The 18,045-nt window shown below is 39.5% G+C and overlaps 1 protein-coding gene across 1 annotated transcript in view; it reads right to left on the bottom strand.

Annotated features, from left to right (window-relative positions):
* The window catches only part of CFAP61 (cilia and flagella associated protein 61), a 180,256-nt gene that overhangs the window by 129,711 nt on the left and 32,500 nt on the right, over positions 1 to 18,045 (bottom strand). Inside the window, exons 7-9 of the mRNA XM_063129711.1 lie at positions 12,949 to 13,099; positions 11,119 to 11,171; positions 8,073 to 8,165 (exon numbers count right to left, since the gene is read on the bottom strand). Coding sequence (XP_062985781.1) covers positions 8,073 to 8,165; positions 11,119 to 11,171; positions 12,949 to 13,099 — 297 coding nt within the window. The remainder of the gene's footprint in view (positions 1 to 8,072; positions 8,166 to 11,118; positions 11,172 to 12,948; positions 13,100 to 18,045) is intronic.

Genomic DNA, 18,045 nt, shown 5'->3' with positions numbered 1-18,045 from the left:
TAGAGCAGTGCGACAGTGGAATCAGTTACCTAGGGAGGTTGTGGGCTCTCCCACACTAGAGGCATTCAAGAGGCAGCTGGACAACCATCTGTCAGGGATGCTTTAGGGTGGATTCCTGCATTGAGCAGGGGGTTGGACTAGATGGGCTTGTAGGCCCCTTCCAACTCTGCTATTCTATGATTCTATGATTCTATCCTGGAATAAGAGGCTGGTGTAGACATGGCCTTGGTCTGTGTTGGTTGGAGTTATATCAGAAGAAAAGGAGAAATGGGTTCTCAGGATACAATAATTTATTATGCTTATGAAATATGAAATTTTCATATTTCAAGAAGCCCGACGCGTTTCGGCCTTTATTTTAAAGGCCGAAGGAGGCCTTTGAATATGTATTTAATAATTATTATTTAAAAAATATAATTTATATAATTTAATAATTATTATTAAATGTATTTAATAATACATTACAATTCATTAGGATAACACGTAACATTAAAATATATTTTTGTTGATAATTAGGTACATTGCTACAAGTTTTAAAACTTTTAACATTGCATGGTGCCACTAGGGCCTTTATACATGTGGTCTTAATAAAATCATATAAAACTGGTTTCCAACAAAAATATAATATACAAATCTTGACTTGTTAGAAGATAGTGTCTGCAGAATTTCCTCTAGCAAGATCATTGTCTCCTGTGATAATCTATGGCAAATGAGACTAGTAACATTCAAATCCATTCTTATATTCTTGTTCATATTTTTGGGCTCTGCCAGGTGTGTTTCCATGTAGTTGTGATTATTAATGTTACAGCCTTTGAATAAAATACAGGTTGAAACGTGCCAGTCTTCGTGAAAATTAATTATTTGCATCCTGAGAACCCGTTTCTCCTTTTCTCTGACCTGGCTTGGATGTTCTCCTCTTGTTTTTGGTTGGCGTTACAGTCAAAATCATCTGGAGGGACCCTAGTCAGGGAAGGCTGCCTTGCAGACTTTAGCACCATGTACATTGATGGTGCTATATAAATAAATAAATAAATAATAATAATAATAATAGTTATTATTTATTTATTTATTATAATTTCTATACTTCCCAATAAACAAAGTTCTCTGGGGCATTCACAACAATTAAAACCACAAAATATAAATATAAAGAATAGGGAGCAGGCTACTGAAATTATTTATGCAAATGCATAATTTGCATGAACCAGTTCAACCGGTTCTGGATGGGGTTGCACTTCCCCTGAAGCAGCAGGTTTGTAGCTTGGGGGTTCTCCTAGAACCATCTCTGTCTCCGTGCGTCTCGGTGGTATGGAGTGCTTTCTACCAGCTCCAGTTGGTGGCCCAGCTACGCCCCTATCTGGACAGGGATAACCTAGCTTCAGTTGTCCATACTCTGGTAACCTCCAAATTAGATTACTGCAATGCCCTCTACATGGGGCAGCCTTTGAAGATGGTTCAGAAGCTGCAGCTTGTGCAAAATGCGGCGGCCAGATTGATAGCTGGAACAGGGAGGTCGGAGCATATAACACCTTCTGGCCCGCTTGCATTGGCTGCCTATACGTTTCCGAGCCCAATTCAAGATACTGGTTTTAACCTATAAAGCCCTACATGGCTTGGGACCGCAATGCCTGATAGAACGCCTCTCCTGACATGAACCTACCATACACTGCACTCAACATCTAAGGTCCTCCTCCGAGTGCCTACTCCGAGGGAAGCTCGGAGGATGGCAACAAGGTAAAGGGCCTTTTCGGTGGTGGCCCCCCGACTGTGGAATGATCTCCCCCATGAGGTTCACCTGGCACCAACATTGTTGTCTTTCAGGCACCAGGTCAAGACTTTTCTCTTCTCCCAGGCATTTAACAACGCTAAGTTTGTTTTTAATGGACCCCAGAACTGTTGTTTTAAATGGATGCTGCTGTTTTTATACTGTTGTTTTTATGTCTCTGATGGTTTTTAAATTTTGTATATTTTTAATGTTTACTGTTTTTAGCTTTCGTGAACCACCCAGAGAGCTTCAGCTGTGGGGTGGTATATAAATGCAATAAATAAATAAATAAATAAATGCAAGCCTCCCCATCTCCTGCAAATAAACAAATCAGACCAGGAAGTAAAGGTGCAATCCTATACTTGTTACACCAGCTACGTGGCTTAAGGACTGCAAAAAGTGCAGACTAGCGACACCCCCTCACCCCCAGGAAAAAAGAAAAATGCTCTCGAAACAGGCTCTACGGCTTCTGCTACAAAGCTGCATCCTTAGACTGTCTGCAAAGCAGCCTAGGATGAAAGCCATACCTGAAGATTCCTGCCTGCCTTCTAAGATGCTCCAGGAACCGGACATGCATGGAGTCTGTTCCTAGAGTGTGTTTCCCCCCCCCCCTTCTCCTATTTTTCTTCTGCTTTCTGATTAAGTTCTAGGTTGCAGAGTGTGGGATGTCAGGACTGTTCAGCAAGAGAGTGGATTAGAGCAGGAAGAATGGCTAGAAGCCAGAATTCTTGGATGGCCTGATGGTTTGAGAACTGGGGTTTCTGGGAGGGTGTTGGCTTCATTTGGTCAAAGCAGGTTCCAAGCCTCTGAAATGCTCTTGGGGGCTGTCTATACGAGGGGAAAGCCCTGCAGTCACTGTGGATCTGCGTTGCGTCGGTTGGACGATGCAAGAGCAGCTTCACAGCCATCACGGGGCTTCCCCACGATGCTACTATATGAAAAAGTTGAGGATTTACCCCGCCTTTTCCAAAGGGAGCGATGTCAACATGGCACTTTTGCTGTGTGATGTTGCTCCAGAGTCAACCCTGGGGCAGAGCCTGGTGGAAGGCGACCAGCGATTGCCTTCTGAGCACACATGAGAACTTCTGTAAATTTGCTAACAATTTGCCTCCTTGAACCCAAACAGGTACCCTGTCCCAGCACTCCAGGTACAAACACCTAACAGCTACCCCCATTCCAACAACTGGAGTGACAGAACAGACCACCCAAGGCAGGTAAGCAATGGAAGGGGTGACATGCTGTAATGGATAATTGGTATAACTATCTCCCATATCTCCCCCATCCCCATTGCCATATGTGAATACTATGGCCTCAGCTAGACCTAAGGTTTATCCCAGGGTCATCCCTGACTGCTCCCAGGATCCCCTGTGTGTCATTTACATGAACAGGGATGACCCCGGGACGATCCCAGGATAAACCTTAGGTCTAGTTAAGGCCTATGTCTTGTTTGAACTGTAGTGCTCTAATACTCTTTCCATGACCACCCCAACACTAGCGAACGGTGTCCTCTACCCAGAAGAAGCACCCCATCCTTGCATGCAGGTGGGGGTCAATAAAATGGGAAGGAAGTTTCCTGCACCGTCTCTGGGGCTAGTGTAAAGCCGCATTGTTGTTGGAGGTGTATATGAGTATAGGATACAGCATAGGTGTACTGCTCCCATGTGCTGCCCATACCACAACCCAATATTGTTTCAACTATTCTATCCCAGTACCAAAGGTTTTCTGCCAGAGTATCTATCATGGTGACAGTATATCTGATATTTCAACAACTTAGCAAGGCTTCCTCCAAATCTTAATCCCTCAAATGACTGGTCTTCAGTATAGGACTGTGCCCTAAATATATTTTAAGGAACCGACATCTTTACAAAGCATATTTGAATCTTGGCAAAATCATACCATAGGAAATCAGTTGAAAAATGGAAGCAGAAAGAAAAGCAACAACACACAGTTTTGGTCACACAAAAATTGCTGTTTAACCACTTCAGAAGTGAGATGTGGAGTTAAAAGGGACACACACACACACACACACACACACACACACAGATTATGACTTTGAAGCATACAACATCTGCTTGAACATGAAATGTGAGGACAGTACAACAGGCTAGATTACTTATATTACTGTTACACAAATTGAAAAGATTAGTGGGAAATCATCACTTAAAATTAGATGGGGATGGAAAAAGATAATTAAATTATGATTAATACAGAATCCTGCTACTAAAGCAAAAAAAAATGCCAAAGATGTTCACAGCATCTAACTGGCACTATATTTGAACGCAAGATAGTCTTTTCCAGGGTTTAATCGGATTATCTCCCCATCTGTTCAAGAAAAGATTCAGAAAAAAATCTGGTGTAATCAAAATACTATAAAAGATATGTACTGAATTCAGCAGAACCCAAGAAAACAAATTACACATTATATACAATAACACAACATGGTATTGCCTGATATGAAAAGGATATGATAGAGTAGACACCTGTGACAAAATCAAGCACATTTGTACAGAAGAACTTTGTTGTACCTGGTGCAAATGGTACACTTGGACAAATCTTGATAAAATAGTTAAGAGCAGAGACACCACACTGACAACAAAGGTCCGCATAGTGAAAGCAATGGTATTTCCCGTAGTAACCTATGGCTGCGAGAGCTGGACCATAAGGAAAGCTGAGCGAAGGAAGTTAGACACTTTTGAACTGTGGTGTTGGAGGAAAATTCTGAGAGTGCCTTGGACTGCACGAAGATCAAACCAGTCCATACTCCAGGAAATAAAGCCAGACTGCTCACTTGAGGGAATGGTATTAAAGGCAAAACTGAAGTACTTTGGCCACATAATGAGAAGACAGGATACCCTGGAGAAGAGGCTGATGCTAGGGGAAGTGGAAGGCAAAAGGAAGAGGGGCCGACCAAGGGCAAGATGGATGGATGATATTCTGGAGGTGACAGACTTGACCTTGGGGGAGCTAGGGGTGGCGACAGCCGACAGAAAGCTCTGGCGTGGGCTGGTCCATGAAGTCACGAAGAGTCGGAAACGACTGAACAAATAAACAACAAAAAAGACAAAGTTCTCATAGCAACCAAAAAGGTACATTGTGGGATGGGTGGGATCTCTGAAATGGAGCAACTGAAAAAGCAAGATGAGGAGGGGGAAATGAAGCTCTCTAGAAAAAGCCAGTTTCTTGGGGTGCGGGGGGGGAAGTAGCAGCCTTTGGAGGAACATGGAACAACTTAAAAGGAGGATTAAGAAAGTAGCCAAGCAAATGTTGGCCCACAAGGCTGAATTGAAGGAACAAACATTGAGAACATTCGTTAGAGCCAAGCACCAACACTGTCAGGAATGAGTTAATGTGTGTGGGCATATCTCCCCACCACATTTTACAGGGACTAATAAGGACTAGTTTTTCCTGTGCCATGCAGGGCAGCAAATAGTAATTGGATAAAGAAAAATATGAAGAACACTGAAAGGAATATGAGAAAAACACACAAAAACAACTGCACCCTGGAGTCCACACTTTGTGGTTGTCCAAATGGTGGTTGATAGGCCCCTGCTGATTTGGCTGTTGTGTGGCCAAGACACTTCAGGCACCTCAGCTGTCCAGATGACAAAGAAACTCTAGCCTCCTTCCCAACACTAGAGATAGGGAGGAGTGGGACTCACCACACAATTGTAGGGGCAATTCTGTCCCAACTCTGCAGCTCCACGGTTGCGAGGAAGGCTGGAGTTTGTCAAATTTGCAAAGACAGACACAAAATGTGTAAGCCTGAGTGTACCACAATCTAATGGACCTGAGATACAAAATATAGATGAAAAAGCAATCATAGAAAATTATAACATTTTGAAAAGCTTCAAAACACTTGGAAGACAAGAGCTCTTTATTCATTCATTCATTCATGGAATTTTAAAATAGCCTCCAGAGAATTGCTTGATGTTGAAGAGAAATACAATTAGAATAAATACATTCTGTTGAACAGTTTTTAAAAACAAGGTTAATACTGTGGGAAGCTGCTAGACATATAAAAATGGAGGAAATATTTACCTCAATAATGTATAGAAAAAACAGCTTTTTCAGTGACAGAAAACTTTAAGAAGAAAACAAACTGAGGGATCAAACCTGCCAAATTCAGAATGGTAGTTGCAGAGAGGTTTGTGCCAGCCTTGAAATTTTGAAGGTATCCAAAGAGGACATGCTTTTGTATGAAAATGGCATATATCGTAGTGAGGTGTCCCAAGACAAGATATTTGAGGAGTTTTCAAAGGATAGGTACAGGAGCTAGTGAAGTATGGTGACTGAAAAACAGTTTAAGGCTCTTTCATGTTGAAGTGTGATGACATTAGAAGAATGGCCACAGTCCCATCCCTGCCCTACTCTGTTGGATTGAACTGCCTGCCAAACACATACAAAATGGAGGAAATTTCAAGAGAAAAAATAATAAATAATATAATATAATGTATTGTTGTAAATTATAATTGATAAGTGGTGATGTAATGCAAAATATACCAAATGAAATAAGGAACAAAATGTAAATGGAAACAAACTGATGGATAAAGTCCAACAAAACCTTTTTCAAAATTCAATAGGAGGGAAAGAAGAACTAAGGTGTGACAAAGTGCCTGGTGAGAATGCAAAGCAAGAGACACAGACAAAAATAGGCGGATAATATTGCGTATGCGTATGCGCATGCACACACACAAAACTATGGGACAACTGGAACTAGATTAAATTATTTAAATTCTTTTTTCCTAACTGGGGAGGGCACTACCTAATTCTACACAAAGAAACACAGAGACAACAACACAGAATGACGGAGAAATCAGAGGGTATCTCAAAAAGAAAGATTTTGCAGGAAAAAGTGTGAGAGAAGGAATGAGTTAAAGCAGAAAGAATGAAATCATGAATGAACTAAAGCCAAATGACCCCACACCACCCAAACACACAAGACATCATTTTTATTCCTACTCCCAAGCTGCAATACTGTATAACAGAGAGAAAACAGGAAACAGTGAGAATTTTATTAAAATACTCAGTAGAACTAGGGTGACCATATGAAAAGGAGGACAGGGCTCCTGTATCTTTAACAGTTGTATAGAAAAGGGCATTTCAGCAGGTGTCATTTGTATGCATGCAGCACCTGGTGACCAGATATAAAGGAGGGCAAGGCTCCTGCAGCTTTAATTGTTGTGAAGAAGAGGCAATTTCACCAAGTGCTGCATGCATACAAATGACACCTGCTGAAATTCCCTTTTCTATGCAACTATTAAAGATACAGGAGCCCTGTCCCTCCTTTCCATATGGTCACCCTTAGTAGAACTCAATCCCTCCCCCAAAGCACGGTCATTCAAGCCCCTGGTAAAACGTGCTTTGGGATTAGAAGGTGGACCTAACAGTCATTCAATTGTACTCCCTCCTCACTCTGTCCATTCAGCATTTTAGAGAAATAAACTATTTCAAGAGGTGTAAGTCTCTGTGTCTCCTGCATCTCTTAAACATGAGTTGGTAATGAAGACTTGTTTGGCTCTGGCTTCAATTCTGGTGGCTTTGAAGGAAAGCCTGCTTCGCCTTGGGAAACATCAGAACTGGACCACACAATGGCTCAATTCTGCTCAGGCTTTGGGCTTCATCTAAATCCAATGCACATCCCTACTGAGAATCTATCAAGAATTAACCATACGGAGAAAGAATAAAGAAATAAAGAACTGTAAAGCAGTAAAAATCAAGGAAAAGGAATGAAGACAACATTTTATTTATTTATTTATTTCATTTTTATACCGCCCAATAGCTGAAGCTCTCTGGGCGGTTCACAACATGAAAATGTGTGTATTTTGGTTTACTAGGGTGATGACTGTCATCTGAGTTAGGTCCCCAACATAAAACCTGTTTGGCCTAGTCTTTTTTTGAAAATCACTCTGGAGTAGTTCTGTGTGTAATAAATGTATTCTATTACCCAAAAGTTCAGAGCCATGGCTGAATCTGTAACATCCATCAATGTGGGGCTAATTTAAGTAAGTTGGTTTTGTCATTCCAAAAGTAAAATGTTAGGCTGGAAAAAATGATATTCTGCACAATTTTAATCTGAACTATACTATAATCCAATGGCACTGACAATGACAATTATTGCCTCTGAAATCTAGTGGAAAGCAGTTAGTCCTTCTTTTTCACTAATTTCCTATAATTCTGTTTCCCAAACAACACTGAAGAGTCTCCCTCTACTGCAAATTAGCGATGACTTGAATTTAGAAGATGGGACATTTTAGAAATAAAATGTCAAGACAAATTCCTGAGTCAATAAAATATTAATTTCAAAGAGCCTTACCTTTGATAGTTTACGCTGAATACTTCCTTTTGAAGACAGTATTGTACCAGCATCTGATGCTTGAGAAAGGATGCTTCCAATTTTGCTAGATCTCTACAGAAATATCAATAAAACAATACGAAATGTTCTGATAAATACCTCTATCTTGTCTTGCAACCATCAGCAACAATTTTAAAATAATATACTTCAGCCACATAGATAGAAATAGTCATTGACAGGAGTGGGCAACCTGTGGCCTCCCAGATGTTTTGGGTACAACTTCCATCAACGCTAGCTAGAACATCCAATGGTGAGGGAGTTGTAGGCTAAAACACCTGGAGGACCACACATTGCACACCCCTGCTGCTGGAAGCTAGAACAAAGGTAGGTTTCTGGGATTTGGTCAAAAAATAACATGAGCAAACTTGAGTTCAGCATAGCTCATGCTAACACAAGCTTCAGCTGAAGATATGCATTTAACTCAATCACATGCTAGCATGTAAGGCATCATTGTGTTGTCTTAGGTAGTAAATGTCTTGAAGGGGATATGTATGATATACGTTTTTCAAAATTATTTTGTAAAGCACTTATCTCTCCTCCTTCTTAGCATCTTGAAAGAATTGTAATCCCTCCCCTTTAAACTCTATTATTTCTAGCTATTTTGCTGCATCTATTTTTTTTCTTTTCATGTGCAGTTGTTAAAGTGAGTAGTGACTTTTCTGTGTTTTCCTCCATTTTTTGGTTTACCTGCTAGAGCCCTGTAAATATGTTCTATGTCAGTTGCAGTCACTGTGATATTCGGAAATATGGCAGATAGTATATTAACCAGGTACATTATTAACCATGCTGTAACTCTGTTACAGCAACTCCACTGGCTTCTGGTCACAATTCAAAGTGCTGGTTATCACCTATAAAGCCATATACAGCTTGGGTCCAGGTTATCTGAAAGACAGTATTCTCCCATAAGAGCCTGCCCATGCTCTGAGATCTTCTGGGAAGGCCTTTCTCTCAGTCCTACCAACATCCTAGGCATGCCTGATGGATACGTGGGAGAGGGCCTTCTCAGTGGCTGCTCCAAGGCTCTAGAACTCGCTTCCCAGGGAGGCTAGGCTGGCTCCCTTTGTGTTACACGCTCAGAGGCAGGCAAAAACTCTTTTGTTCAGGAAGGCTTTTGGAAATACTCTGGACCTGTGTTAACGTATTGGATATTTTTTTAAAAAAATTACTGTTTTTTAATTTTTTTAAAATGTTTTTAATTTTACTGTGGGTTTAATCTTATTTTAACTTTTGTAATTTTATTTTTATATGTTTGAATTGTACATGTTTTAATCTTGTAAACTGCCTCGAGTCCCAGTACTGGGAAAAAGTGTGATATGAATACATTATTATTATTATTATTATTATTATTAATAATAATAATAATAATAATAATAAATCTCATTCTTCTTTAAAATCTCTGATCCCTCAGTCCCTTCAATTGTGGTGTGAGTTTGGTTTCTAAATCATCTACATGTTCCTGCAGAACTGTGCTAGACGTCTTTAGTTTTAATATAATGAATTCATGTTTCATCCCGATTTCAAAACTTTGTCCAGTTTTAGCTATGTTTCTTATTTTTGTAGAAAGGTCTGGAATTTTATTTTTCAGAGGTCTCATCAGTTCTTGCCTTTCTTTAGTCAGCTTTTATTTAACTTAACCCTGTTAGTTCAGTCACTAGTTCTCAGTTAATTTTCAAAGGTTTGCAGGCCATACTTGGGCCTTTTTGCTTGTCTGACTGAGCTGTTAAAATTTCTGTCTGTTTAAACCAAAATATGATTTCAGACTGTGGTCTCGATGTTTGGGGGCCTCTGCTTTCAGTGCAGTTTTACATGCCATTTTTGTCAATTTCACTGCCTCAGAGTTAGGAGTTGCAGACTAGCCCACAATTCTTTGGCAGCCATGTCACCACCCCTCTAACACAGTGATCTTAGCATTGTTTAGTAAATTAACACCTGTAGTGGGCAGGAAACTATTGTCTCTATTCAGTCCCAAATGAATAGAACAGAAACTTTTTGATAAGTTGCAAATCAGCAGTTTCATGCTGAAGTTTTCCTTTAGCATTCCTGTATTCCTGGATGGCCACCTTAATATCAGTAACAGAGTCAACTGCAGGTTGAAATGTTTTCTTATTGATTTATGAATATTCCCATTTCTATTGTCAGAACTGTGTGCATTTATGCTTATGCATAAGTACTGGCCTGTTTTAACCATCTATAGTGAAATTCACCTCCCACTTCTATCAGTGAGAGAGATAAACATCTATCCCATGGGTAGGCCACTCCGCCACATACTTTTCTGACAAGAACTGACCAGGCCTCTGGAAAATAAAATTCCAGAACTTTCTACAAAAATAAGTGACATAGCTAAAACTGTGGACAAGATTTTGAAATGGGGATGGAATATGAGTTCACTATATTAAAACTAAAGTCTAGCACAGTTCTGTAGGAACATGTAGATGTGCAGAAGTTCCCTAACTCTCCCATTTCTTTTGTTAAGTTAACACATTTTCTTGCCAGCAGCTGGGACTGTGAAGACAGAGAGAGTGAGAGAGAAAGAACAGGGGACTAGCAGAGGTAGGGAGAGAAGAAAAGTTTGTCTTCTGGGAAACAGATTTTTGCTAGCACTAAAATTTGTGGGTTCAAAGGAGTTGCTTCGTGTGTTGGGACTCAAACCCGACTTCTACCTTTTACTTACACCTTTGGGGCAGGTTACCTCTCCACTGTGACTAGCTACGCCTCCCATGTCAGCCATTTTGTATTGGTTTCCAGGACAATTTATCAAATTGTCAAATGTGCCCATAGGCCCAAAAGACAGCTCTCTCCTTGTATCCAAGTGGAATCCAATTCTTTCTTCCTAACATTTAGCTTTACCTTGCCCTCTTTTTGTGGAAGCATGCAGCCCCTGGCAGATTCCCTGATAGAGAACACAGCCCTTTGGCTGAAAATGGTTCCTAAGCTCTGAACTATTATACTATTTTAAAATTTACCAACTGTTCATCCGGTAGGATTTTTTTCAGTTCAGTGAATTTACCTTTATATCTATAACAGAAGTATCTTGGTTTTCGCTTACTAGGCTGCTGGTTCCTCCAACATTTGAATGGCCTGGGGAGAGAATAAAGTAAAAAATGAAGGCATCAACACAATGGAGTCAATAATGAAAATTAACGCAACATTTAGCAGTTGGAATTTTATGAGTTTCTTTTACTGAGTTTTATTGTTGCTCTATGTATTGTAGGTAATACCAAAGTCCTTTCTACTCTCCATGTCCCAGCTTATGCTCTTTGCTCCTCTGGTAACCTTCATAAACCTAAACATCCTCAATTTTTCTATTGCATCAATCCTCCCTTGAGACTCTCTACAATTGGGATTTTTCTTCTCCTGATACCTGTTTTCTGCTCTAAATTCCCTTTTCCCGAACAGGCTTTTCCTTAAAAAAAAATAAAGAAAAGAAAAAAAGGGGAGTATCACTATATGCATTTGTACTTGGCCTCGTGGGAGGGCCATAATATATAGAATGTTGCTGACAGAGTGAAATGGAAGAGGTCCAGTCATTATGGAATTTTTGCTATCTCGCATTTCCTGGGTGACAGTCATGACTGATGTTGCAACAAATAGTTTATTCATAAGTATCCCAAATGGGGTCTGGAAACAAAGCCCTATGAAGAGAGATTGAAACAACTGGGCATGTTTAGCCTAGAGAAGAAAAGATTGAGGGGAGACATGATAGCACTCTTCAAATACTTAAAAGGTTGTCACACAGAGGAGGGCCAGGATCTCTTCTCAATCCTCCCAGAGTGCAGGACACGGAATAACAGGCTCAAGTTACAGGAAGCCAGATTCCGGCTGGACATCAGCAAAAACTTCCTGAATGTTAGAGCAGTATGACAATGGAACCAATGACGTAGGGAGGTGGTGGGCCCTCCCACACTAGAAGCATTCAAGAGGCAGCTGGACAACCATCTGTCAAGTATGCATTGAGCAGGAGGTTGGACTTGGTGGCCTTTTAGGCCCCTTCCAACTCTACTATTCTATAATTCTATGATTTTAGGGGTCAATGCATTAATCCAGTAGCTAAAGGCATACATGTATGTCCCTGAGAAACTGAGGGGACTTACATTTCTTTAACTGAAGTGAGATATTTTCCTGATTAATCCAACTATGCAATGTTTACACAGAAAATTAAGGGGGTGACCATGGGTTCAGAGCTTCACATAAACATGATGTTTCTAATTCATCATCAATTTAAACTGGAAGAACATAAGCTGTATTTGATATTTGTGGAAAGGCAGTATATAGGTATTATTAAATAAATAGACACCTTAACCAACAAAATCTGAAGAGACATCTGTGACATAGATGAATTTATACCTGGGGTGCAGGGTGAGGTGCTGAAAAAGTAAATTCAATGTAAAACCTATGACTACCCTCAGAATAATACCTACTCTATTAGAATGACTTTAACTACTGATTTCTAATTCCACATAGAGCAACAACCAAGTTGCTAACATTATTGAGAAATATACCACTTATATCAACATGACCCTAAAAAGATATATTATTATTATTATATTATTATTACATTTTCAAAGGAAAACACACATACTAACCTATTATATGAGTTAAAACACATAATCCAGTCCCCACACTATCCCATTGTAATTTTTTTGATATTGGTATTGGATTATCATAATAATTTGGGTAGACATTCTGATTCTTGGCAAAACTAGGCCTACCATAATTAAAAACGTATATCCCCATATTTTTTCTTCAAAAAGAAACTCAAAGTAGTTTACAATAATAAAATATGCATACAATAAAACTAAATCTACAAAATGCATTGAACAAACATCAGAATTATCACCTGTGTCACTTGCTACCCATAGTGGCTCAAGAATGTCATCTGGGTGTGGTTTACAGAGGCCGTGGAAAGGACTCAGCTCAAAGCAGTCATGAAGCAACTGTATATTCACTTCAGAGCATACACTCATGAAGCCCACTGCTAAGCCATTATCCTGCAACATCAAAATAAAAAAGCTTGTAAAAGCCATGGAATCTCAAAAGCTACAAAGGCACACCATTTGTTCTTCCACTCAATTTGCATTAAGACATGCTATCCCATATAATATAGATAAAGCATCACTGGCAGATAACCACCAAATAAAAAAACAGGAACAGGAAAATGGATTAACAAACCTATTCATTTCTGTGTTAATAATGTGTTTTTCAAGCTTGAAAACCTTACATGGGTCAGAAAAATGGCCCACATCACATCAGTTAGTACTCAGTTTTAAAGCTGTGGTTTTCAAATTTTCTGTTCTCAGGGAACCAGCAGTGTATAATTCTGCTTGTCATCCTCAAGATGGAGAGTGTTATATTGCCCTCTGGTGAGAGTGATGAGAGGACCTCCACCTTCCTCTCCAGCCTGGGACCCCTGTGGTTATGTTGAGCTTCAGAGAGTGCAACACAATTACGGGAACATCCCCACTCTCTGCCCATCTCCAAATTGCAGAGAAAGGCTGGGGCTTGCTGGTTTGGTGGGAGGCAGTTCAGGTGTTCCCCCACAAAAAAAAAGGGGGGGAGAATATGCAAGCAAAATGTGCACAGCAGGCATCAAGAGGTGTCAAGGTGTGCCACAGCACTATAAAGGGATTTCTCCTGTGTTGCACCCAAATTCTAGAATGCATTCCCTTTGAAGTTGCAACTGGTACTCACTCTCTGTGTTCAGGAAGGGGATCAACTTGGCTTTTTAAACTGCTGTGATAGGTTTTTAAGGCAGTTTTTAAAGTTTTATTATGTTTTTACTGTTTTCTGAACTTTTTTTGTAAATTGCCTCGGTTGGCTTCTTTAAGGTGGTATAAAATACAATAAATAAATAGTATTGAGTCAGACTAGTGGTTTGGCTAGCTTGGTATTGTCTACAGTGAATAATATTCATAGTTTGTTATTTATTTATTTATTTATTTATTACACTTATATACCGCTCCCATAGCCAGGGCTCTCTGGGTGGTTTACAGAAATTCTAAAATTGAGGTAAAAACAAGTATACAAAATTTAAAACTCTAAAACACAGAACATACACACATAAAGCATTAAAAACCGATTAAAAACTAAACATGTGGGTAATTAGGATGTACTCTAAAGGAAGATCAGTATGTGTGTATGTGTGTGTGAGAGAGAGACCCACCCACTCAGAAAAGATGATTCCCCTTCCTTTAGAGCAAACAGACTGCAAATTGATTTTCCCACCTGAAGGCATCCTCAAATAGGCATGCTCTACAAAGCAAAGATAAAAAGGTACTTTTAGAAAGCAGCCTGCCTGTGACCCATGAAATTCATGACCACTGGTCTGCAGCTGAGCACTGCTCTAAATAATGTTCATAATACTGGAGCTGTCTGAAGATGCAAATGCAGTGATGCAACTGCAGCTTTCGGTGGGAAGAATAGAATTCCAACCAATGTTCTAATTATGCTCCCCGCCTGTGGATTAGTTTTGTCCATGTTTATGTTTGAAATGTTAGATGAATATACAGACCACCATCCTTTTTGTGTAACACATTAAATTTCCTTGTCCATTAGAGCTCTTCTGCAGCTTCCACTCATTTACATGGAGCTTGTGCAGGGGAATATCCTCTAGAATCACAAGTGCAACATGAAATATTTTCAGTTGGCACAATCTTACAATGCTACCCTGTACATATTGTTCAATGGAACATACTGTACAGTATGTTCAATGGAATTGCTCCCAGGTACATTTGCATGGCGTTACAGCCTAACAGTGCAAACCTATACATGTCTATTCAGAAGTAAATCCCATTGGGTGAGTAGGTATAGGATTGCAGCCTTAGTTTGTAAATAACTTCTTGAATCACCACATTGCAGTTGGATTTCCTTTTACTAGGCTGCACCTTACTTTGATTTTAATTCAGCAGTATGTTATCAACTTTATCCTGCTCCTGCTTTATTAGAATTATGTAAATGTGGGGTGTTCTGTTTTACTGTTTTTTGGCTTTGTGAGAGCTTTTTTGAGAGGTACTATGTCTCAGGGTGACAGAGGAGAGGGGACTAGGACTGAGGTTGGGTTTGCCAAAGCATTTCAGGGAGGGTATGAAGTGGAATGGGCTTTGACAAGCCAGATCAGGTGGTGGGTTTATAGACACTGGAGGCTGATTTCTTCATCTTTAACCCAACCAAGGTTTTCCAAGTTACCATATAGGTTTCCAGCTGGGTCTTAACATCTTGCTTTTTGACGCCATATCAGTGAAAGGGAAATATGTTATCATTTAAGATTTAATTCTGGAATAGAATGCTGACCTGGCATGTATCATTGAGATATGGGCAGATGAGAGTGGTGGGGTGTATCTAAAACAAGTGTGTCCACCATTGCACAGCAGCATAGACCCATTGAGTGGTAGGGTGACCATATGAAAAGGAGGACAGGGCTCCTGTATCTTTAACCGTTGTATTGAAAAGGGAATTTCAGCAGGTGTCATTTGTATGTATGGAGAACCTGGTGAAATTTCCTCTTCATCACAACAGTTAAAGCTGCAGGTGCCCTGACCTCTTTTAAATCTGGTCACAGTACAGCTGCAGTATAGCTCCTGCAGCTTTCACCGTTGTGATGAAGAGGAAATTTCACCAGTGAGACATGCATACAAATGACACCTGCTGAAATTCTCTTTTCTATGCAACTGTTAAAGATACAGGAGGCCTGTCCTCCTTTTCATATGGTCACCCTAATGAGTGGTGAAGGGGCTGCCATTGTCTATTGTGATACATTGCTCTTTTTAGGTATCCTGAAACAATCTACTGGGTTTGAGTGCATGCATTTGAGGTTGAGGATCTGAAACAGGGCACAAATTCTCTTGGTAGATGTGTCCACCCCACCGACAGTGTCCCTGCCTGAGCTGATGGGAGGTGATTTTTAGTGGTACTGGAGTTTCCAGTTTTATTGCCCTGGGTGATCTCATGCAGAAACTTGTTGGATGTGGCTCAGGATTTCATGGCTGCCATGACAACAATGGGCCTGTCCCAAGTAGTAGCTGGACCCACTGATGTTTCATGCCATATGCTCAACCTGGTGCTCTGGACAAGGAGAAAGTGATCTGGGAATGGAGGGAATAGAAGTGCTCCCTTCAATACTTTTAAGCCTAATGTTTTTATGATTTTTTTAAATTTATTTGAAAGTTTAAGAGTATTTAAAATATTGTGGACATTATACTTTGAGTTTCCTTTCAGAGAAATAGGCAGGATATAAGCTTTTTAAATTAGTAAATAAATAAATATGCCCTTTTCAAAACAATAAGTTTTTCTCTTCTGCCCCCATACCGTATTTGTTCATTTGTTTAACATCCAAATTCAGGAAGAATTCTTGAAACTTGAAAGCTAGCTCACTAATTTGAAACTTGAATTCTTGAAACTTAAAAGCTAGCTCACTAATTTGAAAGCTGATCCTAAACTAATATGCAAACTGGAATGCAATACTCTTTCAGTTTTTGCACTTTTCCGAATTTTGCGATATACTCATCCAATACAAAAAATGTACACAAAATACATATGTTAGGGGAGATTGTGCACACAGTGAATTAGAGACAGGGGTACAAAATGCCTACATTATCAGAAATGCATACAATAATGTGAGTATATTAGGAAGAATCTTCTCGAAATTATAATACAAACAAGGAGAATATAGATACTTATAATGCAATTCTAGGCTTGGTTATTAAAACGTTAACTCCTTGTTTAGGAACGCCTCAATTAAAATCAATGTGATTCAACTTTCAAATATACATGTTTAGGATCAGGGTTGATTGCAAGTTTAGCAACACATTTAGTTTGAGCCTTAATACACACAGAAGTCACAGCTCTGGGTGTGGGAGGACTTGTTTTAGCATCATATAAACTGTATTGACTAATAACATTAGAAAAAATAGCTTTCCAAGTGATTAAAGTTTTCCTCTTGGTACTAAACCAATATTTGGTCTAATGACCTGGATTGATACAGCTGGCATCAATACTTTGATAAAAAATAAAAACACATATAGCTCCCCCCCCCCACTTCCTCTCACTTGATCGTTTGTTTGCTTAGCTGAACAAAGCTGGAGCCCTGCAGTTGCCTGGCTCCTATGTAATTTTAGGCCCAAAGCTCAGCAGAAGCTGATTCAACAATCCATCTGCCATATGTGCAAAAAGAAGTTGCCAGCTTCACTCTTTATAGGGCAAACTAGCATCGATCTTCGCCCACATGGCAGTGCTTTGCCAATCTACAGCAGTGTTGATGAACCTATGAAGGACTAACATGAATTTTCTTGGGCTTGTGCTGCTAAAAGTGAGACAGAAATGCGGTATTTATAAAATAAGCATTTAAATAAGTTTTCACTGTGATAAATGATTAATTGAAATCGTTGTAAGCAAACCACATGTTATTTAAATAATAGAGGATTTTTGAAATTATCTGTGGCAGTGTTTCTCAAAACTTTGGGATTAGTGAATATATTTTTTTTGGATTTAAGATAAATAGTGTCCAACAAACCCCCTAACATTCAAAAACTGTAATTCTTTTGCCTTAAATTTGAGATTTCTAAATACAGTCAACACTTTATTAATAGAGTAATATTTAAAAACCTAAGCAAATATATTGGGCAATTTTTCTGCCCCTTTTTATGGTAGCGTAACAATTTCTTATCTGTTACTGTGCCAATTTCTTACCAGTTATACTGACTGATAATGAAATTGTTGCAGTGATTCTGTAACAGTAGGCAAAGCCCTGACAATCATCCACCAAGGCAGGATCTACACTACTACTTTAAAATGGTTTATAACAGTAGTGGCAACTGTTGAAGCCCAGGACACGCTCCACATACAGTTTTCAAAACATTTTGAAAGTGTCATATCTTGCTTGGTGTAGATCTGGCCCAAGAAAGAAGTCTCCAAGTCAACCCTTCTTCCTGCACTTACCTCA

Source organism: Elgaria multicarinata, chromosome 7, assembly GCF_023053635.1.
Source record: "Elgaria multicarinata webbii isolate HBS135686 ecotype San Diego chromosome 7, rElgMul1.1.pri, whole genome shotgun sequence".
Lineage (NCBI taxonomy): Eukaryota > Metazoa > Chordata > Lepidosauria > Squamata > Anguidae > Elgaria > Elgaria multicarinata.
The sequence above is the reverse complement of the archived record's forward strand: the minus strand, read 5'-3'. Positions and strand labels throughout refer to the sequence as shown.